This window comes from Electrona antarctica, assembly GCF_951216825.1.
Source record: "Electrona antarctica genome assembly, chromosome: 3".
Taxonomy (NCBI): Eukaryota; Metazoa; Chordata; class Actinopteri; order Myctophiformes; family Myctophidae; genus Electrona; species Electrona antarctica.
The window spans coordinates 27,134,846-27,158,198 of record NC_136808.1 but is presented as its reverse complement, the minus strand read 5'-3'; the positions used below and the strand labels follow the sequence as shown (position 1 = coordinate 27,158,198).

At 42.6% G+C, this 23,353-nt stretch overlaps 1 protein-coding gene across 1 annotated transcript; it reads right to left on the bottom strand.

Moving 5' to 3' along the window:
- Nucleotides 1–1,506: 1,506 nt before the first annotated feature.
- Nucleotides 1,507–12,285, bottom strand: LOC306920454 (cilia- and flagella-associated protein 53-like). Its single transcript, XM_079497213.1, has 8 exons — nt 12,125–12,285; nt 11,600–11,763; nt 10,450–10,681; nt 8,535–8,753; nt 7,039–7,255; nt 6,360–6,462; nt 3,766–4,004; nt 1,507–2,713 (listed from the first exon to the last, which is right to left on the bottom strand). The coding sequence occupies exons 2-7, from the start codon at nt 11,614–11,616 to the stop codon at nt 3,770–3,772; spliced, it is 1,023 nt and encodes a 340-aa protein (XP_079353339.1). The 5' UTR covers nt 11,617–11,763; nt 12,125–12,285; the 3' UTR covers nt 1,507–2,713; nt 3,766–3,769.
- Between the last annotated feature and the right edge of the window lie 11,068 nt (nt 12,286–23,353).

The following is a 23,353-nucleotide window of genomic DNA, read 5'->3' as shown; positions in this document are numbered from 1 at the left end:
CCAGTTCAATGACTCATACATAACACAATGGTGCGTACGGTATAAGCACACCTCAAAACAAACATATATAAATATATATAATTATATATTAGTAAAGAGGTGTTCTCGTGAATTATGTCGCCATAGTCCAGTATAGGAAATAACAATTGTTGTGCAATTCGTTTTCTTGACTTGAAAGAAAAACAGTTAATTGATCTGTACATTATTTTAAGACTAATATTTACCCTAGTTCTAATTAAATCGATATGAGGCCTATAACTGATGTGATATCTGGAATTTTAGATGCAATTTGCAAAAGTATTAAAACAAAATGTACAGTATTCAAAATTAAATCCCATGACACACACAGAAATATGCAACGTATTATGAAATTAGGCACATATAGGCCATAACAATAGTATAATGCAGCCCAAGAATGCCACTCCATGGATCTCCCCTTATATGCCAACCGCATTCCACAGTCAACACATAAGAGTACTGTGACAGGCTATATCTTATCAGCCTGATTTATTGCAACTTAAAGAAGAAAATACTTGGCACGCCAGTTACAATAACACAATATCATCTGTGGGAAGTCTGTAGCCTGCAGGTCGATCACCTCGCAGAACGGAATGAAATGTATTCAAGGTGGAGTGCAGGTTAACCAGGCTAGCAAGTCTCATTGGTGACAGAACAAACAAAGCCTTGTGTGTGATTGATTGATTGATTGATTGATTGATTGATTGAGAATTATATCAAGTTTGTAGAGTGGGACTGGGTACAGTTCAAGGAAAGTACAAGCAAACTGAGACCAATTTCATTGGTCTCAGTTTGCACTGCAATGCAAATTTACATTCATATAAATGCCCAAAATGTATTCCACATTGTGATGTCAGAACAAGCCAGCTCCATATATGGAGATCTAGGGGTCATCCATGCCCGTTGGGGGGTGATCAGGTGTGATCATCAATTATTGGCTAATAAAGGGCGAGGTCGCGCATCATTGTGATGTCAGAACATCATTGTGATGTCAGAACAGGCCAGCTCCATATGCAGATATGCTGCTCTGCCGGTCATGCATCAACAGTTTAAGCCTTTATTTTTGAGTGGTGTAAACCACTCCTACAACTGGCTTTGTTAGTTTACGTGTCTGTCTGTCTGCGCTCAAAAAATGAGCACGGTTGCTATGGTCACCCAGTTCACACGGGTGTTATTTCATTACGTCAGACATTACATCAGACCACAGCTGATCAGTCTATATAAGACCTTACACCACTCAGTTCACACGGGTGTGATTTTTTTAAATACTAAAATACTGACAGACAGACAGACAGACAGACAGACAGACGTGTGTTTCTTTGTTTTCTCTGGCCTCATTTGATGATAACAACATACTTCACATAAATACATATAATTATCTTTTAATTAGTACAGTAGTACACTTCAGGGAATTTAAACGTGAAACACCACAAATGAAACAATACACTGTGAAATAATTCACACAGATAATCCAAAAACTAATAGTAATGAGACCTGTTTTTGACATCCTTTTTAATTCCTCTTATATGAGTATGGAAAATATTGAAATATTATCAGCAGTATATCAGAATTAGTACACAGATTGGAAAAATGAAAGCCTAGGATTGTTGGTTTATGATCCTTGGAACGTGGTGGAGTCACACTGCCACCTCCTGGCTATAACTAATAAAAGTAGTGCTTTTTTTGTCATACAGATTCTGTTACAGAGGGCACTACATTTAAATCAGGGAATCTAAGGGGGGGAAAGGGGTCAACCTCAAACGAATTGCAACAGAAACTCATTAAACTTTGTTTTGTTTCATAAATATGTTAGTAATAACATAGCAAAAGTCCTAAGAAATCCAAGTAGGGGATCATATTGAAAAATGCTGAAATAGGCACACAAATTTCACAATTTCCCATTGACGCCCATGTTAAAAACAAGGTTCACTTTTTGTTTTAAAGCCCTAAATATGACGACGTAAGATAAATATTTGTTAGTAATATTAGTGATTTGCTGGAGTTAGATGATTCTGCGGGAAAAATGTATATGTTTTCTAGGGCTAGGACTGGATTAAAAATAATCTAATTAATTAGACTTTGTAATTAATTAATTTCATGTTTAATACCATATCAATATTTGACCTGAGAAATTATACATTTGTTTTTCCCAATTAAAACATATTTTGGTAGCCTACACGAGTGAATCAATGAGTGAGGTTTTTTGAGGTGAGGTTCCTTTTGGTGTTTTAAGCATTATGTTATACTTTAGCTATTGAAAAATAGCAGATCTACAAGCTCATAGCCTGGCACCGAGTGCCACGCTACGAGCTTGTAGATCTGCTATTTTTGAAAAATCGTGAAAATGTAGTGCAAATCTTTGAATACATATTCTTTAACTCAAATCTTTGCTTCTGGGAGGGGTCCCTGCAGGAACAACATATTTTCAGATAGGGTCGGTGGCCAATTACATATAATTTCTGGGGTCCTTGACATAAAATATTGAGCACCACTGATACAGAAACATAAGTATTTCAGAAAACTGTCAGGATTTAGAAGACATTTTTTAAATTTCAGGCCTAAATGTATTTCCCATCATCAACTGGGCTAAGCAATGCGGCCTGATCGGTTTCTTCTCCTGTTGCGTGTACTGGCGGTTTGTTGTCTGTTTGGTTGGTTGTTGCACCAGTATTCTGATCGGTACGTGGGAAAGGTTCTGTAAAAAAAAAACAGAAAATGTACAAAACTATGGCACGCCATCTTTAAATATCGGTTCAATCTATTTGTGAGTTATGTGACTGAACTAGAACACTTAGAGAACCACTTTCACTCACAACACAACACAGTCACATACCAATGTATTTATTAATTTATTTTTGGTTCTTATATGACACAATCTATAAGACTTCTCCGTGGGGATTTTCAATAGAAAAGTGAGCTTGCAGATCTGCTATTTTCAAATGGCCGAAATTAAGCGTGTATTGTAATAATGATGAAAAACCAAGTAACTATAATAAGTAAAGATTTCAAATAAATGCAATGGAGTAAAAAAGTACAACATTTGGATCTGAGGTGGGAGCAGTAAAGTAAAAGTACTGGAAATAGTTAAAGCACCTAAAAACAGTAAACGCAGTTACTTTCCGCCATCGCTGCAGTGTTTTAGTCAAACTATAAATGTTCGTCGACTACCTTATTTACACTGACGAAAACTAAATGGAAACCACATGAAAACTAATCTATGATCACTAAAAGTACAAGACTAAATATATCTTAAAAATAATAATAATAATAATGTAACCCATTTTTCACCCCCTCTGTCAATTATCTAATGTGATCCTGGGCTCTACACGCCCTCCACCAACCTGGGGAGAGCAACGGACTTGAACTCATGCTTCCTACATGCATGAGTGTCCAAGTCGCTCCTTTACACCTGACAGGGGGGAATTTCCCTGGTTGGACGTAGAGCGTGGAAGGAACACGTTTTTCCAACCAGTTCCTTTCCCCTCCATCAGGCGCCCCGGCAAGGCCAGGGGGAGGTAGTTTACAGACCAGGATTACTGCATGTTTTTGTGAGGGTACCTACACTAGGGGACACAGGAAGAACATGCAAACTCCACACAAGAAAGGCCCTTTCGCCAACCTTCGCCAAGGCCCGCCAAAATACATTGTGGTCGACAATGATATTTCGTCGACTACACGAACACTGAAACATTCCAGGTGAGTAAAATGACTATAAAATGACGCAAACTAAAATAAAAAATGCCTTACAAAATCAACACTGCACCGCTGAGCGTCTAAAGGGGTGGACAGACGTGACAGCGGAGGAGGAGGAGGAGGAGAGAGGCTGAGACAAGATGTCGTCCATCTTGTGGCGGTAGCACTCCTGGACCAGAAGACCCTGCTGGTGTTCCGTCTCCGTCTGAGCCCGGTCGGCCTCCAGCAGACCCTGGCGGTGCTTCATCTGAGCCAGAAGATCTTGCTGGTACTGCTCACAGCTCTGCTTGTGACTGGCGGGGGGGGGGGGGGGGGGGGGGCAAAGAAATAATACTTTAGAGCAGCGGTTTTCAACCCTTTTCATGTCAAGGCCCATTATTTATTCGGCATTTGAGCCACGGACCACCATTTGATGAGATTCAACCTCTCAGACCCAAAACGAAAGAATATTTTGTTATCGATAACATTTTGTCCACAACAAGCAAAATAACAGTTATTTTATATTCTCTAATTGTGTAGAGTTCTTGAAAATTAAGTAATGCAGATGTTTAACAATATATAATTTTTTACTCTTGAATCACAAAAAAACGAAAAATCCTTTGGTCCACCCATTCCTAAGAGATTCCATGTGAGAATGGTCCAGTGAAGAAAAATTAAATAAAAAAAGTCCATTGTGGGTGTATAGGATTTTCCTCTTTTCTCACTAAACGCGAGTGAAATTCACCCAAACACCTGCCTGTAGAAATAACCAGGAATGTGGGCAGGAAAACAAATATACCTTCTACGATGTCACTGAGCATCATGAAGGTACTGAAAGACCCACCCACCTCAGACATCAGCAACATTATGATGTCAAAGAGCATCATGAAGGTACTGAAAGACCCGCCCACCTCAGACATCAGCAACATTATGATGTCACTGAGCATCATGAAGGTACTGAAAGACCCGCCCACCTCTGACATCAGCAACATTATGATGTCACTGAGCATCATGAAGGTACTGAAAGACCCGCCCACCTCAGACATCAGCAACATTATGATGTCACTGAGCATCATGAAGGTACTGAAAGACCCGCCCACCTCTGACATCAGCAACATTATGATGTCACTGAGCATCATGAAGGTACTGAAAGACCCGCCCACCTCTGACATCAGCAACATTATGATGTCACTGAGCATCATGAAGGTACTGAAAGACCCGCCCACCTCAGACATCAGCAACATTATGATGTCACTGCCGCCCACCTCAGACATCAGCAACATTATGATGTCACTGAGCATCATGAAGGTACTGAAAGCCCCGCCCACCTCTGACATCAGCAACATTATGATGTCACTGATCATCATGAAGGTACTGAAAGACCCGCCCACCTCTGACATCAGCAATATTATGATGTCACTGAGCATCATGAAGGTACTGAAAGACCCGCCCACCTCAGACATCAGCAACATTATGATGTCACTGCCGCCCACCTCTGACATCAGCAACATTATGATGTCACTGAGCATCATGAAGGTACTGAAAGACCCGTTCACCTCAGACATCAGCAACATTATGATGTCACTGAGCATCATGAAGGTACTGAAAGACCCGCCCACCTCAGACATCAGCAACATTATGATGTCACTGAGCATCATGAAGGTACTGAAAGACCCGCCCACCTCAGACATCAGCAACATTATGATGTCACTGAGCATCATGAAGGTACTGAAAGACCCGCCCACCTCAGACATCAGCAACATTATGATGTCACTGAGCATCATGAAGGTACTGAAAGACCCGCCCACCTCTGACATCAGCAACATTATGATGTCACTGAGCATCATGAAGGTACTGAAAGACCCGCCCACCTCAGACATCAGCAACATTATGATGTCACTGCCGCCCACCTCTGACATCAGCAACATTATGATGTCACTGAGCATCATGAAGGTACTGAAAGACCCGCCCACCTCAGACATCAGCAACATTATGATGTCACTGAGCATCATGAAGGTACTGAAAGACCCGCCCACCTCTGACATCAGCAACATTATGATGTCACTGAGCATCATGAAGGTACTGAAAGACCCGCCCACCTCTGACATCAGCAACATTATGATGTCACTGAGCATCATGAAGGTACTGAAAGACCCGCCCACCTCAGACATCAGCAACATTATGATGTCACTGAGCATCATGAAGGTACTGAAAGACCCGCCCACCTCTGACATCAGCAACATTATGATGTCACTGAGCATCATGAAGGTACTGAAAGACCCGCCCACCTCAGACATCAGCAACATTATGATGTCACTGAGCATCATGAAGGTACTGAAAGACCCGCCCACCTCTGACATCAGCAACATTATGAAAGTACTAAAATATAATCGTCCGGGTGAAAATCACCCGTGTTTAGTGTTAATTATTAAACATCTTTTTAACCCATTAAGGGCGAGAACCCCTTTTGGTGTTTTAAGCATTATGTTATACTTTAGCTATTGAAAAATAGCAGATCTACAAGATCATAGCGCGGCACCGAGTGCCGCGCTACGAGCTTGTAGATCTGCTATTTTTCAAAAATCGTGAAAATATGTGCAAATCTTTGAATATATATTTCCCAGTGAACGTTTTTTAACTCAAATCTTTGCTTCTGGTTTAAAACGTACCATCTCTTCTCTTCCTCGTCCAACACTTTGACCTCCTGGACAGTTCTGGTCAGCTCAGTCTTCTCTGCATCCAACTGCAGCTGCTGTTGCATGTTCTGATCCACTGACGCGCGCACACACACACACACACACACACACACACACACACACACACAATTTACAGCAACACCTATCCTGCCACACTGGATTGTTATGAAGAATAATAATACATACTACATACATACGTATGACACAACAATATACAGAAAAACATGACATACATATTTTGGACATAGTTCGAATGGTGATTAATCATGATTCATTATTTTTTAAGCTGTGATTATCCATCCACCCATCTTCAACCGCTTATCCGTAGTCAGGTTGCGGGGGCAACAGCTCCACCAGAGAGCTCCAGACTTCCCTCTCCAGAGCAACATTAGTGACTTCCTCCTGGGGGATCCCGAGACGTTCCAAGGCCAGTGAGTCGATGTGATTCCTCCAAATGCGCCTTGGTCTGCCCCGGGGTCTCCTCCCAGTGGGACGTGCCTCGAGGACCTCCATAGGTAGACGCCTGAGAGGCATATAACCAGATGCCCGAACCACCTAAGCTGGCTCCTTTCCAGGTGAAGAAGCAGCGACGCTACTTTATCGTTTGACAGCCCTAAGTATTATTATTATCATATTAAGTTATCATAATTACATCGGTGTTGGATCTGAAGACGTCTCACATCCGCCACGTCTCTCATCAGCCTGCTCCTTGCTCGCCCCTCCAGATGTTTCCGCTCCGCTCTCTCTCTCCAGATGTCATGGAGCTGTTCTCCAACGCGGAGCTCCTCCTCCTGCTCATCTCTCCTCTGCTCGTCTCTCTCCTCCTGGAGGTAGTCACGGTACTGTCTCTCCTCCTGCTGCTGCTGAAGCTGCGTGCACGCACCACACACGCACCACCACGCACCACACACCACGCACCACGCACGCACCACCACGCACCACACACCATGCACCACGCACGCTCCACCACGCACCACACACCACACACCACGCACGCAATTTAGGCATGTATTAGCACTTGCCGTAGCACTTGCCCTAGCCTTGACGACCGTACAGGCGTATGCAAAGGCTAAACTCATTTAATTTAGATACACTTCGACACTAACTCTGGGGGAGCCCGGGTTCGAACTGGCAACCTTGCATCCAGCCACTCTACCCCTGAGCCACCGCCGCTCATAGTTTCATTATACAGATATAGACAGATGTTAGGCTCTTAGGTTGCTTATGAATATCACTGTTGTGACGACACAGAGACACCTCCCTGACAATATCGCTGAGACAGTTTATTTATTTTTAGACCACAATGCTTATATGAGCCAATTTAAAATGAAACTTCTACGGCCCTGAGCGAGTGACATCAGGACTTTGGTAGAGATTTTACCGTCTGTCCGCTCCGCTGTAGTGCTGACATAATGAATTGACATTTTCCGGAGTGTCTCAGCCCTGCGGTCGCTTCTCGCCTGAGGCGTCTTACTGGTGACTCTTCCTATGTATTTGATGTATTACCATGTGTTGTTCTTGCTTTCTGTAAATCGCTCTCGAGAGCGTCTGCTAAATGCCTAAATTGAAAGTTGTAAATTAGTCTCGCACACCTAGACTGTTGTTGCCTCCCGCAATTTTCAAATGTTTCCAGTCATACAGTCTGGAGCAACGGAATCTCTGATCATGAACAAAGCGATAACGCGGAAGTGAAGCAGCTCCTCACTTCCGTTTCGTCTTTTCAGTCGTGCAAATCTATCAAAAAAATATAAATCAAAATCATCTAAGCATACATAGCTCGCTGCTTGTCTAAATCACATTTTTAGATTTTGCATAAGTCTGCAAGGTCTTCGAGGCTAGGGCGAGTACCACAGGCTAAGGTGGAGTCTGAAGAGTCTGACTGTACCTCTGTGTAGTTTACATACTTTATGACTAATAAACTATTGTGTTATCCTTTCAGCCTTAAAGGACCGATAATATAAAATTCAACTTTTATTTTTTTTAATGTTTTTTGTCCGTCCGTCCGTCCATCCGTCCGTCCGTCCGTCCGCCCGCCCGCCCGCCCACCCATCCATCCATCCATCCATCCATCCACCCGTCCGTCCGTCCGTCCACCCACCCACCCATCCATCCATCCATCCATCCATCCATCCATCCATCCATCGTCACCTTCCTGCGCGCGGCCTCCTGCTCCTCGTCGGTGTCCTGGGAGAAGAGCGTCTCCAGGAGACGGGCGTCAACGGCCAGCTGGTCGCGCAGCTCGCGGGACAGACGGCGCGTCTTCAGGCGGAGACATCCGTCCAGCTGTCTGCGACGAGCCTCCTGGTCCCTCTGCTTCTGGACGCCAGCCTGCTGCTGCTCCGCGCGCAGCGCCTCTGTCTCTGTCCTCTGTGATGACACAACACACACACTCTGTCTGTCCTCTGTGATGGACACAACACACACACACATTGTCTCTGTCTGTCCTCTGCGATGGACACCACACACACACACACACATTGTCTCTGTCCTCTGCGATGGACACAACACACACACACATTGTCTCTGTCTGTCCTCTGTGATGGACACAACACACACACACTGTCTCTCCTCTGCGATAGACACAACACACACACACTGTCTCTGTCTCTCCTCTGCGACACAACACACACACACTGTCTCTGTCTGTCCTCTGCGACACACACACACACACACACACACACACACACACACACACACACACACACACACACACACACACACACACACACACACACACACACACACACACACACACACACACACACACACACACACACACACACACACACACACACACACACACACACACACACACACACACACACGTTGTGCTTCCTGTTCTTTGAGCTGCTTCGCTTCCTGTCTCTGTTGCTCCGCCTCCTCCACCTGAGCCTGCACAGGTGAGCAGAAGAGTTCATTAACACACTACCCCCTGGAGGTGAGCCAGGGTCATTACAGGTCAAACTAATCCAGTGGTTTTCAACCCTTTTCATCCTATTTTTAATACATTATTTATGCAGCATTATTTATTTATCCTCTCAGACCCATCTGAGCCACGGACCACCATTTGATGACATTTATCCTCTCAGACCCATTTGAGCCACGGACCACCATTTAATGACATTTAGCCTCTCAGACCCATTTGAGCCACGGAGCACCATTTGATGACATTTAGCCTCTCAGACCCATCTGAGCCACGGACCACCATTTGATGACATTTAGCCTCTCAGACCCATTTGAGCCACAGAGCACCATTTGATGACATTTAGCCTCTCAGATCCATTTGAGCCACGGACCACCATTTGATGACATTTAGCCTCTCAGACCCAAAACTAAAGAATATTTTGTTCTCGTTGGATAACGTTTTTTATTTGTCCACAATTCCATGCTGTATTGATGTTGCTATACCATTAGGAGAGATAACAGGTTCAAAATAACAATTATTATTCTACATTCTCTAACTGGGTATTGTGTAAACTTCTTGTAAATTAATTAATGCAGATGTTTAACAATAATTTAAATGGAACGGTAAAAGGGTCCATTTCGTTTCATTTTACACCTTTTAGTTATCAACTCTCCATCAGCTGCTATTTTCTCTGCTTTTTGAAGTTACAATATAAAACAAAACTAACCCTTTCAACAAAAAAAAGAAAAAGAAAAAATACAGTTAAAACTAAACTAAACTTTTAGGTTTTATGACCTCAATTACACCCACACAACCTGCACTTTGAATGTTCAGTGGATTTTCTGTGGTTTTCTCTGTGTGTTCTGAAGCCTTTTGAGCTGCAATGAAAACAGGCAAAATGCCCTCAACAGTGACATCTGCTGCGCGTCATCTGCTGGCGCATCATGTCATATATGGGATTTGTGGACTATCACAGTTCACAGGCAAATCAGAGCTCTTGTTTGAGCCAGAAATCCCCAGACCACAGAAAATCAACTGAATGTTAAAAGTTCTGTTTTTTTTGGTGCAATTGAGCTCAGAAAACCTAAAACAAATATGAAAAAATGTCACGATCTGTTTAAGTCACAAAAGAAAAAAAATGAAAAAAGTGATAACGACCTGCAGGTGAGCCAGGACCTCCTGGTTGCTCCGCCTCTGTCTCCGCCCCTCCTCCTGGCTCCGCCCCTCCTTGGCCAGCCGGTCCGCCTCCCACAGGCCGGCGTAGAGCTCCTCCTCTTCCTGCCGCTGGCGGTGCTCTTCCTGCGCGCTGCGCAGCTGCACGGCGCGCTCCACGCACACCTGGTCCTGACGGCGCTTGGTCTGCGTCGCGCGAAGCTCCTCGCTCTGCTCTCTGGAGCGGAAATGACAAAAAAAATCACACCCGTGTGAAGTGAGGGGTGCTCTTATCATTATACATCATCATACATTATCTCATGAACAACTGAATTTATGTGATTGGGTTGGTTAAATTTACATCATATTTGGCGGACATTTGACCTAATTTCTCCTTTCATTGTCATTGGCAAATGTCGAGATGTGTGGGGGACAAAAGCTGTATATAGGAGGGGCTAGCACCCCTCAAAAATAATCACACCTGTGTGAAGTGAGGGGCGCTCTCATCATCATACATCATCATGACGTAAAATAGACACTATGCCTGTTTGCTGAGACACTATGATGTAAAATTCTCCATTCATTGTCAATGGGAATTTAATGTTTGTTTAAGACATGGTTTGTGGGGACAAAAGCTGGATGTAGGAGGGGCTAGCGCCCCTCAAAGAAACCCACGCGCGAAAACAAAAATAAAATGCATAGCAGAGTGGCGTCTGATCAGCTGGGACCCAAGAGGGTCGCCAAGGTGCGTTTCCTCCTCAAACATCACACACAACAAATTAGCGACACCCCTTCTGTGACGGACACGGAACTACCGCATTAAATGACTCCCCAAACCCCTTGCTACCACCAGATGGCAGCGTGATGTCGCCGTTTATTTTAAACGTCAGGCGTATAGGCATAGTTTTATGACTTTTTTATGGCACTCAGCTCACTTGGTGAGAAAAGACTACGTCGCTAATTGTGCGTGATTACGGGGAGCACAAGCCCTGTGTTCCTATTGGCTGGGCTTTTCAACAGCCACAACTCCAGTTCACAGCATGCTAAAGGCCCCAAAGTGCAGGGGAGCTCTTAGACGACCAATAGGGACGGGCTGAAATTACTTAAGCCTCTGTCTTCCTATTGGCTGGGTTTCCAAAAGGGACGCCCCCTATACCTGCACAGCTGCTCCATCAGCTGCAGCCTCTCTCTCTCTCTCTCTGCTCCTTCAGAGTCCGTGCTCGCTCTCTCATCCGGGCCTGTCTCTCCAGAACCGTCTCCTGCTTGGCCTCCATTTCCCTCTGCAGGTCCTGCTCCTCTGTCTGTAGCATGAAGCGCAGTCTGGAAAGGGTTAATATTAGATTCATTATATTAGATTAACATAACGTTATATTATACTATAACCGCTCCTAAAGCTCTTCAACCAGCAGAATGACAACGCTCCAACTGATATCTCAAGACAATTTATTATAGCCCAAGACAACGTGAAAAGCTGCAACACAAAACAAACAATATCCTTTTTAACACAATTAATTATTAACATGAAATATGAAATATGAATCATGAATGTCCTCTTTGACAGTCAAGCTGTCCTTTTAAAGTGTCCATAATCATGAAAAAACTTCCATTACATTCACATGTTCAAACAAACGATGAAATGACAATATGCTACTGTTTACAAACAAAACAACATGTAACATACCGTGTGCGCCTTCTGCCAATTATTTTAGGAGAGTTACGTTATCTGTATCTTATATTCTTTATTTTAAGGACACTCTTTTTTGTCGTAGGAAGAGCTCCTTGCACCACTGAAACTCTGTTCTGACTGAGCTTAGCTCACACAGGTGCAATCAATGCTGCTCAACACTAATCACATAGGACCATACCTGCATGCCCTTACAACAGGTCATAATGAAATGAGCAATAGAAGCCAAGGCACCACACACCATACAAATTCAATATGTTACCCAAAACAAAAATACATACAATGTTCACATATTACACATTTTTAGAAAGGTAAACAATAAAATAAAATATTACAAAATACCCATTGCTGGGACAGCTACATACTATATTATATCAGATCTTTTTTCACCCTGTGCCAATTGCCTAAACTGTAATCCTGGGGGGATCCAAACGTAATTCCGACGGAGCATTAGTCCGACATGCGGGAACAACGGTCGGACTAGCGCTCGAACATGCACTGCTCCCGTTGCTGCTCTGCCGACCTGGGGAGAGCCCCGAACTGAGCTCATGCTTCCTTCAATGCATGAGGAGAGAGCAGGCCGCTTCTTATCACCTGACAGGGGGGGAGTTTTACCGGCTGGACGTAGCATGTGGAAGGAACACGTTATTCTGAACAGTTCCTTTCCCCTCCATCAGGCACCCCGGCTGGCCAGGGAGAGGCAGTATAGACCAAGATTACTGCATGTTTTTTTTGTGAGGGTACCTACCCTAGGGGACATGGGGCGAACATGCAAACTCCACACAGAAAGGCCCTTTCGCCAACCCTGCCTCGGGTATGGGCACTGATGATGCGGAGGAGGGAACACGCCCCCAGCGCCCACAGCGTCCCCAGCAGGAATCGAACCCAGGACCTTCTAGCTGTGAGGCGACAGCACTACCGACTATGCCACCGTGCCGCCTATTTACTTATTTCTAACCTGATTCTCAGTAAAACAAAACAAAGAATACATGAACCACCGCACCGAGCGGTCGGTGTGAGATCGGCGGGGGAAAAAATGAAGGCGAGATGGATTATGGGCGATGGTACCTGTTAACCAGAGTAATCTAGTAAGAGAGTGGCGACATGGTTGACTCCCATTGTAACAATGGAATGCAGAAGTGCTCATTCTATCTCAATGGGATAGTTCCAGGCATAGGAGCAATGTTTGGAACTATAGCCCATAGGCACCCGCTTTGCGGCGAGATCAAAGCGTGTCGCTACTCTCCTACTCTACACTCTTCTGTTACCTTCCTCAGTGGTCATGTGGTCATGTGGCACTGACCTATCACGTCTCTCCTCAGTGGTCATGTGACAGCGCTCCAGGGCCAGCTGGGCGTGTCGGTCCACCATCTCGCGGACGAACCTCTGGCCCGTGCTGCGCTCCCACTCGTTCTTCAGCTGCCACGCAGCCTGCTGCTTCCTGCAGAAGTCTGCCCCCTGGTGGCGGGAGGCCTCCTGTCGCCTCCTCTCTGCGAACAGGTGGTCTGGGGAGCGGGGCCGGGATGAGGTCACCGCTCTCGCCCGCTTTTTTATTAACACATTAAAAATAAATGTTTTAATTAAAGGGATACTATAAGCAAGTCTCTGTGTGTGCATGTGTGTGTGTGTGTGTGTGTGTGTGTGTGTGTGTGTGTGTGTGTGTGTGTGTGTGTGTGTGTGTGTGTGTGTGTGTGTGTGTGTGTGTGTGTACAAACACTCTCCCCCCACCTCCTCTCTCTGAAAGGCATCAAACATGTATAGCTGTCTTTGATGCTTTCATTGGTAACCGTTAGAGAGAGCACTATTCCATTTGGTTCTATTTGTACACTCAGAGTTACGGGCCGAAATGAGTTTTCTTCGACGGGTGGCTGGCATCTCCCTTAGAGATAGGGTGAGATTGTGAGAAGTTCAGTCACACGAGAGCGACTCGGAGTAGAGTCGTTGGAGCTGTTGCCCCCGCGACCCGACTACGGATAAGCGGTTGAAGATGGATGGATGGATGGAGGTGGAGGTCATTGTTTCTTGCCTAACACAGGAGAGGAGTACTCCAGCGGGCGAGAACCAAATTGACGCTGTGTGAACTGTGATAATTATAATAGAATATAAAGTATTATGATGTATTACAACTATGATAATACACTATAATAGATTATAACAACAACAACAACAAAATCTCTCTTAAATTTTTATCCCATAATTTTGGGATTACTGCATGTTTTTTTTTTAGGGTACCTACCCTAGGGAACACGGGGAGAACATGTGAGGGTACCTACCCTAGGGAACACGGGGAGAACATGTGAGGGTAGGCTACCTACCCTAGGGAACACGGGGAGAACATGTGGGGGTATACCTATACCCTAGGGGACACGGGGAGAACATGCAGGGTACCTACCCTAGGGGACAGTGTGATCCAGGGACCCTCTGGGTTCCTTGAGTGGGTTTAAATGGACCCTTGCAGGTCTGTAACTCTGAGTGTACAAATGGAACCAAATGGACCATTACAGGTCTGTAACTCTGAGAGTGTACAAATGGAACCATACGGACCCTTGTCTGGAACCAAATGGACCCTTACAGGTCTGCAACTCTCAGAGTGTACAAATGGACCCTTACAGATCTGTAAATCTGAGAATGTATGGAACTAAAAGGACCCTTACGGGTTTGTAACTGTCTGAGGGTAAGAAATGGAACCAAATACTCTCAGAATCTGGGGTTCCTTGGAATTGGTTAACAAACAAACAAACAAACAAACAAATGAAATTAAATGAAATGTTTCTTCATAAATAAACTCACCACAGCTCCAGAGTGAGGAGGCGTTGGTCCAATGAATTCCTTCTGAAGCTTTGTCTTCTGATACGTGGACATGTTCAAATTAAACTCATTCATATACAAACTAAACTAAAACTAAACTGCAGAGGCAGAGCAACGCTCGGACGGCAACGCTTTTAAGTTGCTGTGGCAACCGTCAAACAAGGACTTCATATCATCGCTCTGTTTACATCCCGCGGCCTCTGTCTCCCTCCAGTGGAAAACGTCGGTAACTGTAAAACTGTCAGAGTATCAAATTAAACCATTGACGACTGATTGCTTGTCTGATTGATTTAAGTATTTATTAACAGTTTGCAGAATGGGTGCATTCCCGGTGTGTGTGTGTGTGTGTGTGTGTGTGTGTGTGTGTGTGTGTGTGTGTGTGTGTGTGTGTGTGTGTGTGTGTGTGTGCGCGCGCGTGTGTCACAGTGTATAGTGCTTTTGTTTTGTTTTTTGTGGTTGTTTGTCACTCCTTTTATATCTTATTCAATGTATCGTCTCTCTTATTATTTAACTAATGTTGTGCACTAGAATAATCTCGCGTTACCAGACTGTTGCCTCTCGCAATCGAGACGCTAGCGCTAGCACGGATAAGATTTCCGGTTGCCTTCAGAATAAGACATTTATTTTAAAAATGCATTTACCGATTTAAAGGCGTAGTGAAACGGAAATGGTGGACATTTTATTTTGAAGTTTCAGACGGTCTCAAGTTGAAACACCGCTATGAAGTTTCTGAACCAATCAGAGCGTCGCATCCCTTCAGGGGATGGGACGGTAGCTAGGGACGGTAACTATGCTACGCAGGACAGCGTGTGGATGTTTGTTTACAAATCAGATAGTCGGCCAGCTTTACCAGTTTACTCTTATGTGGCTTATTTCTACCCTATAATGTTTTCAGATAATTTTTTTAGCGTGATGATTAAGTTGAAACCGAGTAATACACTCTCTGGATGTTATCTTGAATGGGAATAAAAACGGAAGATTTCTGTAATCAGTAGCAGCTGTGCAGCCTGTGCTGGACGGATGCGGAGATATGGGGAATTAAACGGGTGAGCTTCATTTTTATTGGCTTTTATCGCTGTGGGCCTCGACACGTCATCACGCAGCACGTTTTCATTTTCAGGAAGTAATACAAAATATTTTTTATGGACTTTTGATATAAAAACACACAAAAATTAGAATTTTCCCATTTTTTTGGCATCCATTGTTAGGTATGCCCATATGATGACCACGGATATGGTCTAAAAGTGTGAATTGTTTTTCATTTCACTACACCTTTAAATTGTTTCCTTCCTGCCCTTGTATACTGTGGGGTAGGAAGGAAATTTAACAACAACAATACAATACAAATTCAAATCTGCTGTGTATCCATGTTCTAGGCCTATATGTCATTAAATAATATAGTGCCTACGTTTTTGAGGTGCGCTAGCCCCTCCTATATAGGCCTACAGGTTTAATGTTTGTGTTTAGTTTAGTTTGTTTTAAAAATCAGACCCGTCTGAAGTGGTGCTGTAGCTGTACTTAGCTGTAAGATGATAAGAGCGCCCCTCACTTCACACGGGTGTGATTTGTATTTTATTACATTCCTTTTATTTCATTTATCCATCTAATTTGAACAATTTAGAAATATTGTCTAAATATAATAATTAATAATTATAGCTTTTGTCATAAAAAGAGAGATTTTAACATGGTTTAATAAAGGATATATATATATTTTTATTAGGTTTTTTCCATTTTAAAATACAAGACATACATGACCAAACAAAACATAGGAAATAAAACGAGACAAAACAAAAAAGTAAACAGAACACGCGGAAACAAAACAAAACAGACAACAACAAAAACAAAACAGACCCTCACAAGTATCCACCCGCCCTTACCCTCCCATGCCCCGGGGGAAACAGAATAAGTTACTAAGTTTGAGATTCATGCATTAAAGTAATTAAGATTAAATGCTAGCAATAGTGGAAGCAATGTAAAGAAAACAAATTGAACTATTTCATTTTAAATATATATATATACACACATAGCCTACATGTATCCATACACACATATACATACAGTATGCACATACATACACATTCATACATATGCGCACACATACGCATAACCGTGCACACATGTACATACATGCACGTACACATATACGCATGATCAACAGTATACTCACATAAATAAAGGATAATGAATTAATTCATGTATAGAGAGTATGCGCATGCTTAAAGGTGTAGTGAAATGAAAAATACGTTTTTCACACTTTTAGACCATATCCGTGGTCATCATATGGGCACACCTAACAATGGATGCCAACAAAATGGGAGAATTCTCATTTTTGTGTGTTTTTATATCAAAAGTCCATAAAAAATATTTGTTATTACTTCCTGAAAATGAAAACATGCTGCGTGATAACGTGTCGAGGCCCACAGCGATAAAAGCCAATACAAATTAAGCTCACCCGTTTAATTCCCCATATCTCCGCATCCGTCCAGCACAGGCTGCACAGCTGCTACTGATTACAGAAATCTTCCGTTTTTATTCCCATTCAAGATAACATCAAGAGAGTGTATTACTCGGTTTCAACTTAATCATCACGCTAAAAAATGTATCTGAGAACATTATAGGGTAGAAATAAGCCACATAAGAGTAAACTGGTAAAGCTGGCCGACTATCTGATTTGTAAACAAACATCCACATGCTGTCCTGCGTAGCATAGCTACCGTCCCTAGCTACCGTCCCATCCCCTGAAGGGATGCGACGCTCTGATTGGTTCAGAAACTTCATAGCGGTGTTTCAACTTGAGACCGTCTGAAACTTCAAAATAAAATGTCCACCATTTCCGTTTCACTACGCCTTTAAAGTGAATGGCACATCGAGTGGCAAATTGAGTGGCAAAGCAACAGGCAAAGTGAGTTTAACATTGTTTAATGTTGTTTAATGCAATCAGATATGACTTTTCTGTGTGGATGTATGGGCTGTCAAGGCCAGAAAGTAGTTTTTTGCCACTCAGTAGGCGTTCCTGCATAACTTCCTGGTTTGATGATGATGTCACGCGCATACCCTCTATCTAGTTTAATTAGTTTAAAGACAGAAAACATTTGAGCCCTAACCATACTCGAAGTAGGCCTAATGACTATCTGTTTATTTAGACAGGATATATTTGGAATCCATCCATCCATCCATCTTCAACCGCTTATCCGTAGTCGGGTCGCGGGGGCAACAGCTCCACCAGAGTGCTCCAGACTTCCCTCTCCAGAGCAACATTAGTGACTTCCTCCTGGGGGATTCCGAGACGTTCCAAGGCCAGTGAGTCGATGTGTTTCCTCAAATCTCATCCAACGACAACAAAATATTCAAAGTCTACAAATGGTGATCCGTGGCTCAAATGCTGAATAAATAATGAAGTTTGACACGAAAAGGATTGAAATCCACTGACTTCTACACCCTAAGGCCTGACTCACACCTTCGCATCTAGCATACAACATTGATGCATGTTAGATGTATGAAAGGGTTTGTTTACATCTTGCCCCAATGCATTTCCAATGGAAGTCACATGTTTTGACACAACATTTGTGTTGTACGGCTTTCGGCTGTGTTTCGACTGCCCCCCACCCCCTCATACAACACAAATGTTGTGTCAAACCATGTGACTCCCATTGGAAATGCATTGTGAGCTTGCATCAGTCAATAAGTCTCATGCATCAGCCATACATCAATCTGTTGTAAAGGTGTGAGTCAGGCCTAACAGTGCCATTTTCAGACTATAGTCACGGATACTGGACAGGAGGCGGCTCTTCGTGTCAGCTATTGTGACCTACGCACACACTCAAGACCTCCTCTATCACATTCACATTCACATACGAAACCCTTTTGGGTCTGAGTTTGTAACATAAAGATTGATAAACCAGGCTGTTGAGCATAGAGGTGCAAATAACAGACTGTACTGTTTGTAGCCTACATATACTGTACAAACAGTACATATGTACATATGGACCCCCCCACGGAGTTGCACCACTCACCTTACACGAGTGTGATTTATTTTTAACCTCTGGCCGCACTGGTAGGCCCACCACACTTTTTTTTTTTTTTTTTTTTTTACACCTCTCCTGCTTAGCCGAGAGTGTGGTATGATAGAGGAGGTCTTCTCGAGCGTGTGCATAGGCCTATGTCACAATAACGAACCGTCTCCTGACCAGAGTCTTTGTAAGGGCTATGCACTCCAGTGAACAGCATTTATCCATTTAGAAATTTTGATAATGTTATTAATTGTTATAAATGTTAATTATAACATAAATTGTGTTGTATATTTTCGTTTGAATACTTAATTTATTGTTTTAATGTGCAAATTATTATTTTTGTTTACTCTAGGTTACTTTTATTCTGAAGAGCTCGGATGTCTTATCCGTGCTCCCTAGACACTGGTTTTCATAGAGAAACATGGGAAAAATGTCTGGTAAAATGATTCAAATAGAGTCTCTACGGCTGTCGATAAATGAACACCTGATGTCGGTGGGAGAGGAGATATTGTGTGTTTTGGAAAAACAGCAGCAATGTGCTGCTGTTTGTAATGTGAAGCTTAATGTCAGAGTGTTTGTGTTGGAGCGCCTCAGTGCGGCGGGTGAGTTAATGTGCAACCTTTTCCAGAGAGAGATAGAGACACTAGAAACTCTGCTGGAGAGACGAGACAAACTGCTAGACATGATTTTACAGCCACACATCAAACTACACAGAGCAGGTTTGTTATTTAAGCTGCATTTCAAACATGTACACACGTTTGAGGCAGTATGTATTGAATCATTGATTGATTGAAATGTATTCACAGTTAGAACAAAATGGGTACAGTTCAAGCGAAAGTAGTTACAGGTCAATACAAAAGTGCTATGGATGAAACCAGACAATTTACATCAGGGTCCTCCATTTTCAATTCATCAGAACATTTAAAGACATACAAATTTACACTTCTATGCAGTTAAAGAAAGTAAATAAGGGAAAAACATGTACAATATGGAAAAAGGGGGGGGACTTTGACTTTTTTATGGGGCCATTTTTGAATTGCAGCCGTCTGTAAGTGCTCTTTGAAAGCGGTTTTGAAAGAGTCTAGGGAATCACATTTCTTAATGGCTGGTAGGGCGTTCCGCATTTTAGTGGCATACTGCATACAATAAGCTTAAAGTGTCATGTTTTACATTAAACCTTCATCAACAAGCCATGTTACAGCAAATCAAAGTCCTTTAATATTCTATTCCTTCATTCCAGACCGTGAGTCCAGCCTGCAGGTGAAGACCGCTTCTATTAAACATGAACCTGAAGACCACCTGGATAGTAAGTTTAATGATCTTTCTTTCTTTCTTTCTTTCTTTCTTTCTTTCTTTCTTTCTTTCTTTCAGATGTCAGCTAAATTGTCAGCTAAATTGTAAATTGAGGAGCTACTTCAAAGACCAGAGGAGGCTGATAGGTTAACGGTGACATTACTTGCAGTGAAAAGTAAAGGTGATGCTGACAACAGAGAGACCAGAGACACCCCAAGAAGACCCTGTAGCCGGCACCTCAACTGAACACATGAAAACACAAGCTGATGTAGAGCTCTGTGGAACATCACAGCCAACCAGTGATGAACAGCTCCTCTCTTCACACCGTTCTGAATCTGACATTACTGAAGACAGTGATGAGTGGGAGGAGGAGAGCAGGGTGGTCAATCAGTCTGCTTTAAAAACACTGAAATCATCAAAACCAACTCACTCCACGAGGAGCCAAACAGGGAAGAAAAGATTTTGTTGTACAGTTTGTGGCAAATGTTGGAATACACAGGGTGATCTAAAACACACCTGAGGACTCATACAGGGGAAAACCCTTTACTTGTAAAGTTTGTGGCAAAGGCTATGTTCATGTGAGTAATCTAAATCAGTGTTTCCCAACCTTTTTTGTCCCAGGGCACACTTTTCATAGCCTAAAAATCTCAGGGCACACCTAGATATACGGTGTATAGGCCTATCTATATACATATACATACATATGTGTATGTATGTGTATATAATATATACAGTATATATATATTTATATATTTATATATTTATATATTTATATATTCATATATTTATATATTTATATATTTATATATCTATATATTTATATATGTATATATTTATATATTCATCATTCAATATTTTGAACTAAAGTTCATGGTTCCAAAAAATGAACAATTTTAGTTCTGTTTCGTTCTTTCTTTTTTGAATTATTAATATTACCACAGTACGCCCATAGCCATATAGAACCTCAGACTTTATTGAATAAAAAAACTTTGGGGGATTTAATAATACAACATTAATTCCTTTAAAAAAATACATTTTGGAGAAAAAATAGCTCATATGCAATGTGAAATTCCACCTAATTCTTAATCCTTTTCCTTGAGTTTATTATGGGCCAACTTGTGAAAGCTGCATGCTTTTATTGTGAAGGGTCTCAGTTCTCACAGCCTGCATATTTCCACGTGCTGAAAATAGCTGATCGACAAGCTCACAACGCATTGCGTCCGCAACGCGTTGTGAGCTTGTAAATCAGCAATTTTCAGCATGGAACACGTGTACGACGAAGAATAAATCAGGCATCACTGCACTTCTGTGGAGGGAGGGAGATATATTGTGTTGGCCGAACGAGGCGATCATGTATGGACAGCTATGGACAGCTATTTTTCGTGGCACATTATGTTTAATCACAACAACGTCACGTTTACTTTACCTCCTCAGTGTTTGGGTCGGGACATGTAGGACTGTATGTGTCTGCTGTCTACGTGCATATGCGCGAAATGTAGCGTCTTCTGGATGCATCTCTTTTGCATTAACATTTCAATGGCCGAGGGTCGTTAGAGTCTATTGTTCCGTCGTTATCGCACGTCTAATGGTTAGACGTGTGACAACAACAACGACGCAACAATAGGAAGCCTGCAGCCCAGTAGCTATAATATTGCTTTCGGGGGAGGGTTAGTGTTATTTTCGGTCAAATCAGGCGGCACACCTGGACACATCAAACGGCACAGTAAAGTGCCGCGGCACACAGGTTGGGAAACACTGATCTAAATGATCACATGATGACTCATACAGGGGAAAAAACCTTTACCTGTGCAGTTTGTGGCAAAGGCTTTGGGCACAAGCGTCACCTAAAAGAACACATGATGACTCATACAGGGGAAAGGCCCTTTACTTGTATAGTTTGTGGCAAAGGCTGTATTCGACAGGGTGATCTAAAAACACACATGAGTACTCATACAAGGGGAAAGCCATTTACTTGTACAGTTTGTGGTAAACGCTGTGTTCACAGGTGTAACCTAAAAAAACACATGATGACGCATTCATTGAAAAATCCCTTTACTTGTACAGTTTGTGGAAAAGGACACATGAGGACTCATACAGGGGAAAAACCCTTTATTTGTGAAGTTTGTGGCAAAGGCTGTAGTCGACAGGGTGATCTAAAAACACACATGCGGACTCATACGGGGGAAAAACCCTTTACTTGTAAAGTTTGTGGCAAAGGCTGTGCTGAAATGGGTAATCTAAAAAACACATGATGATTCATACAGGAGAAAAACCCTTTACTTGTGAAATTTGTGGCAAAGGCTTTGGTCACAAGGGTCGCCTAAAAGAACACAGGATGACTCATACGGGAGAAAGACCCTTTACTTGTGAAGTTTGTGGCAAAGGCTTTTGTCAGAAGGGTAACCTAAAAACACACATGGTGACTCATTCAGGGGAAAAGCCCTTTGCACTTTGTGGTGACAACTAGTCAAAGTGCCTCATATGTGACTGTGTCAGGAGTCATACAAGAACAAATGTACAGATTGTGATCTAGATTAGGTCAAATGTGTAGTCTGCAGATGCACATGTGGAGTGATACAAGGCGAGAAGCCCTGTTATTGCTGTTTGTGGCTTATTTTTCCCTAAATTAATTTATATATACCCGTATTCCGAATATAAGACGATTCTATGACAACCCCCATTTTTCAAGACTCATTTGTGGAAAGAGAACATTGAATGTCAAATAGTCTAGTCCCCGATAATAATACGACCCGTATAAAACGTAGTCTTATATTCAGGCATATTATATATATTTACATTTCCCCATTCCATAACGGCCTTATAGTTATTGTGAGTGCGTTACCCGCGTTATGACGTTATTATGTCAACTTATGTGATCCAAGTGAAAAGTCTCCCCATATGCAGCACCGTGAGTCTATCTGTCATACTATGGAAGCATAAAGCTGCCAAAATTCAAATGAAATGGCAAATACGAAAAGTCAATTGAAATAAGAGAAATGCTTTTTCATTTTCAGGTCATTAACGCATTTCTTGGGACAAAAATAAATCTAAAATGCAATAGCATTTACATTTAATCTACAGATGTGCTCATTCTATGACACAATTCAAATTATAA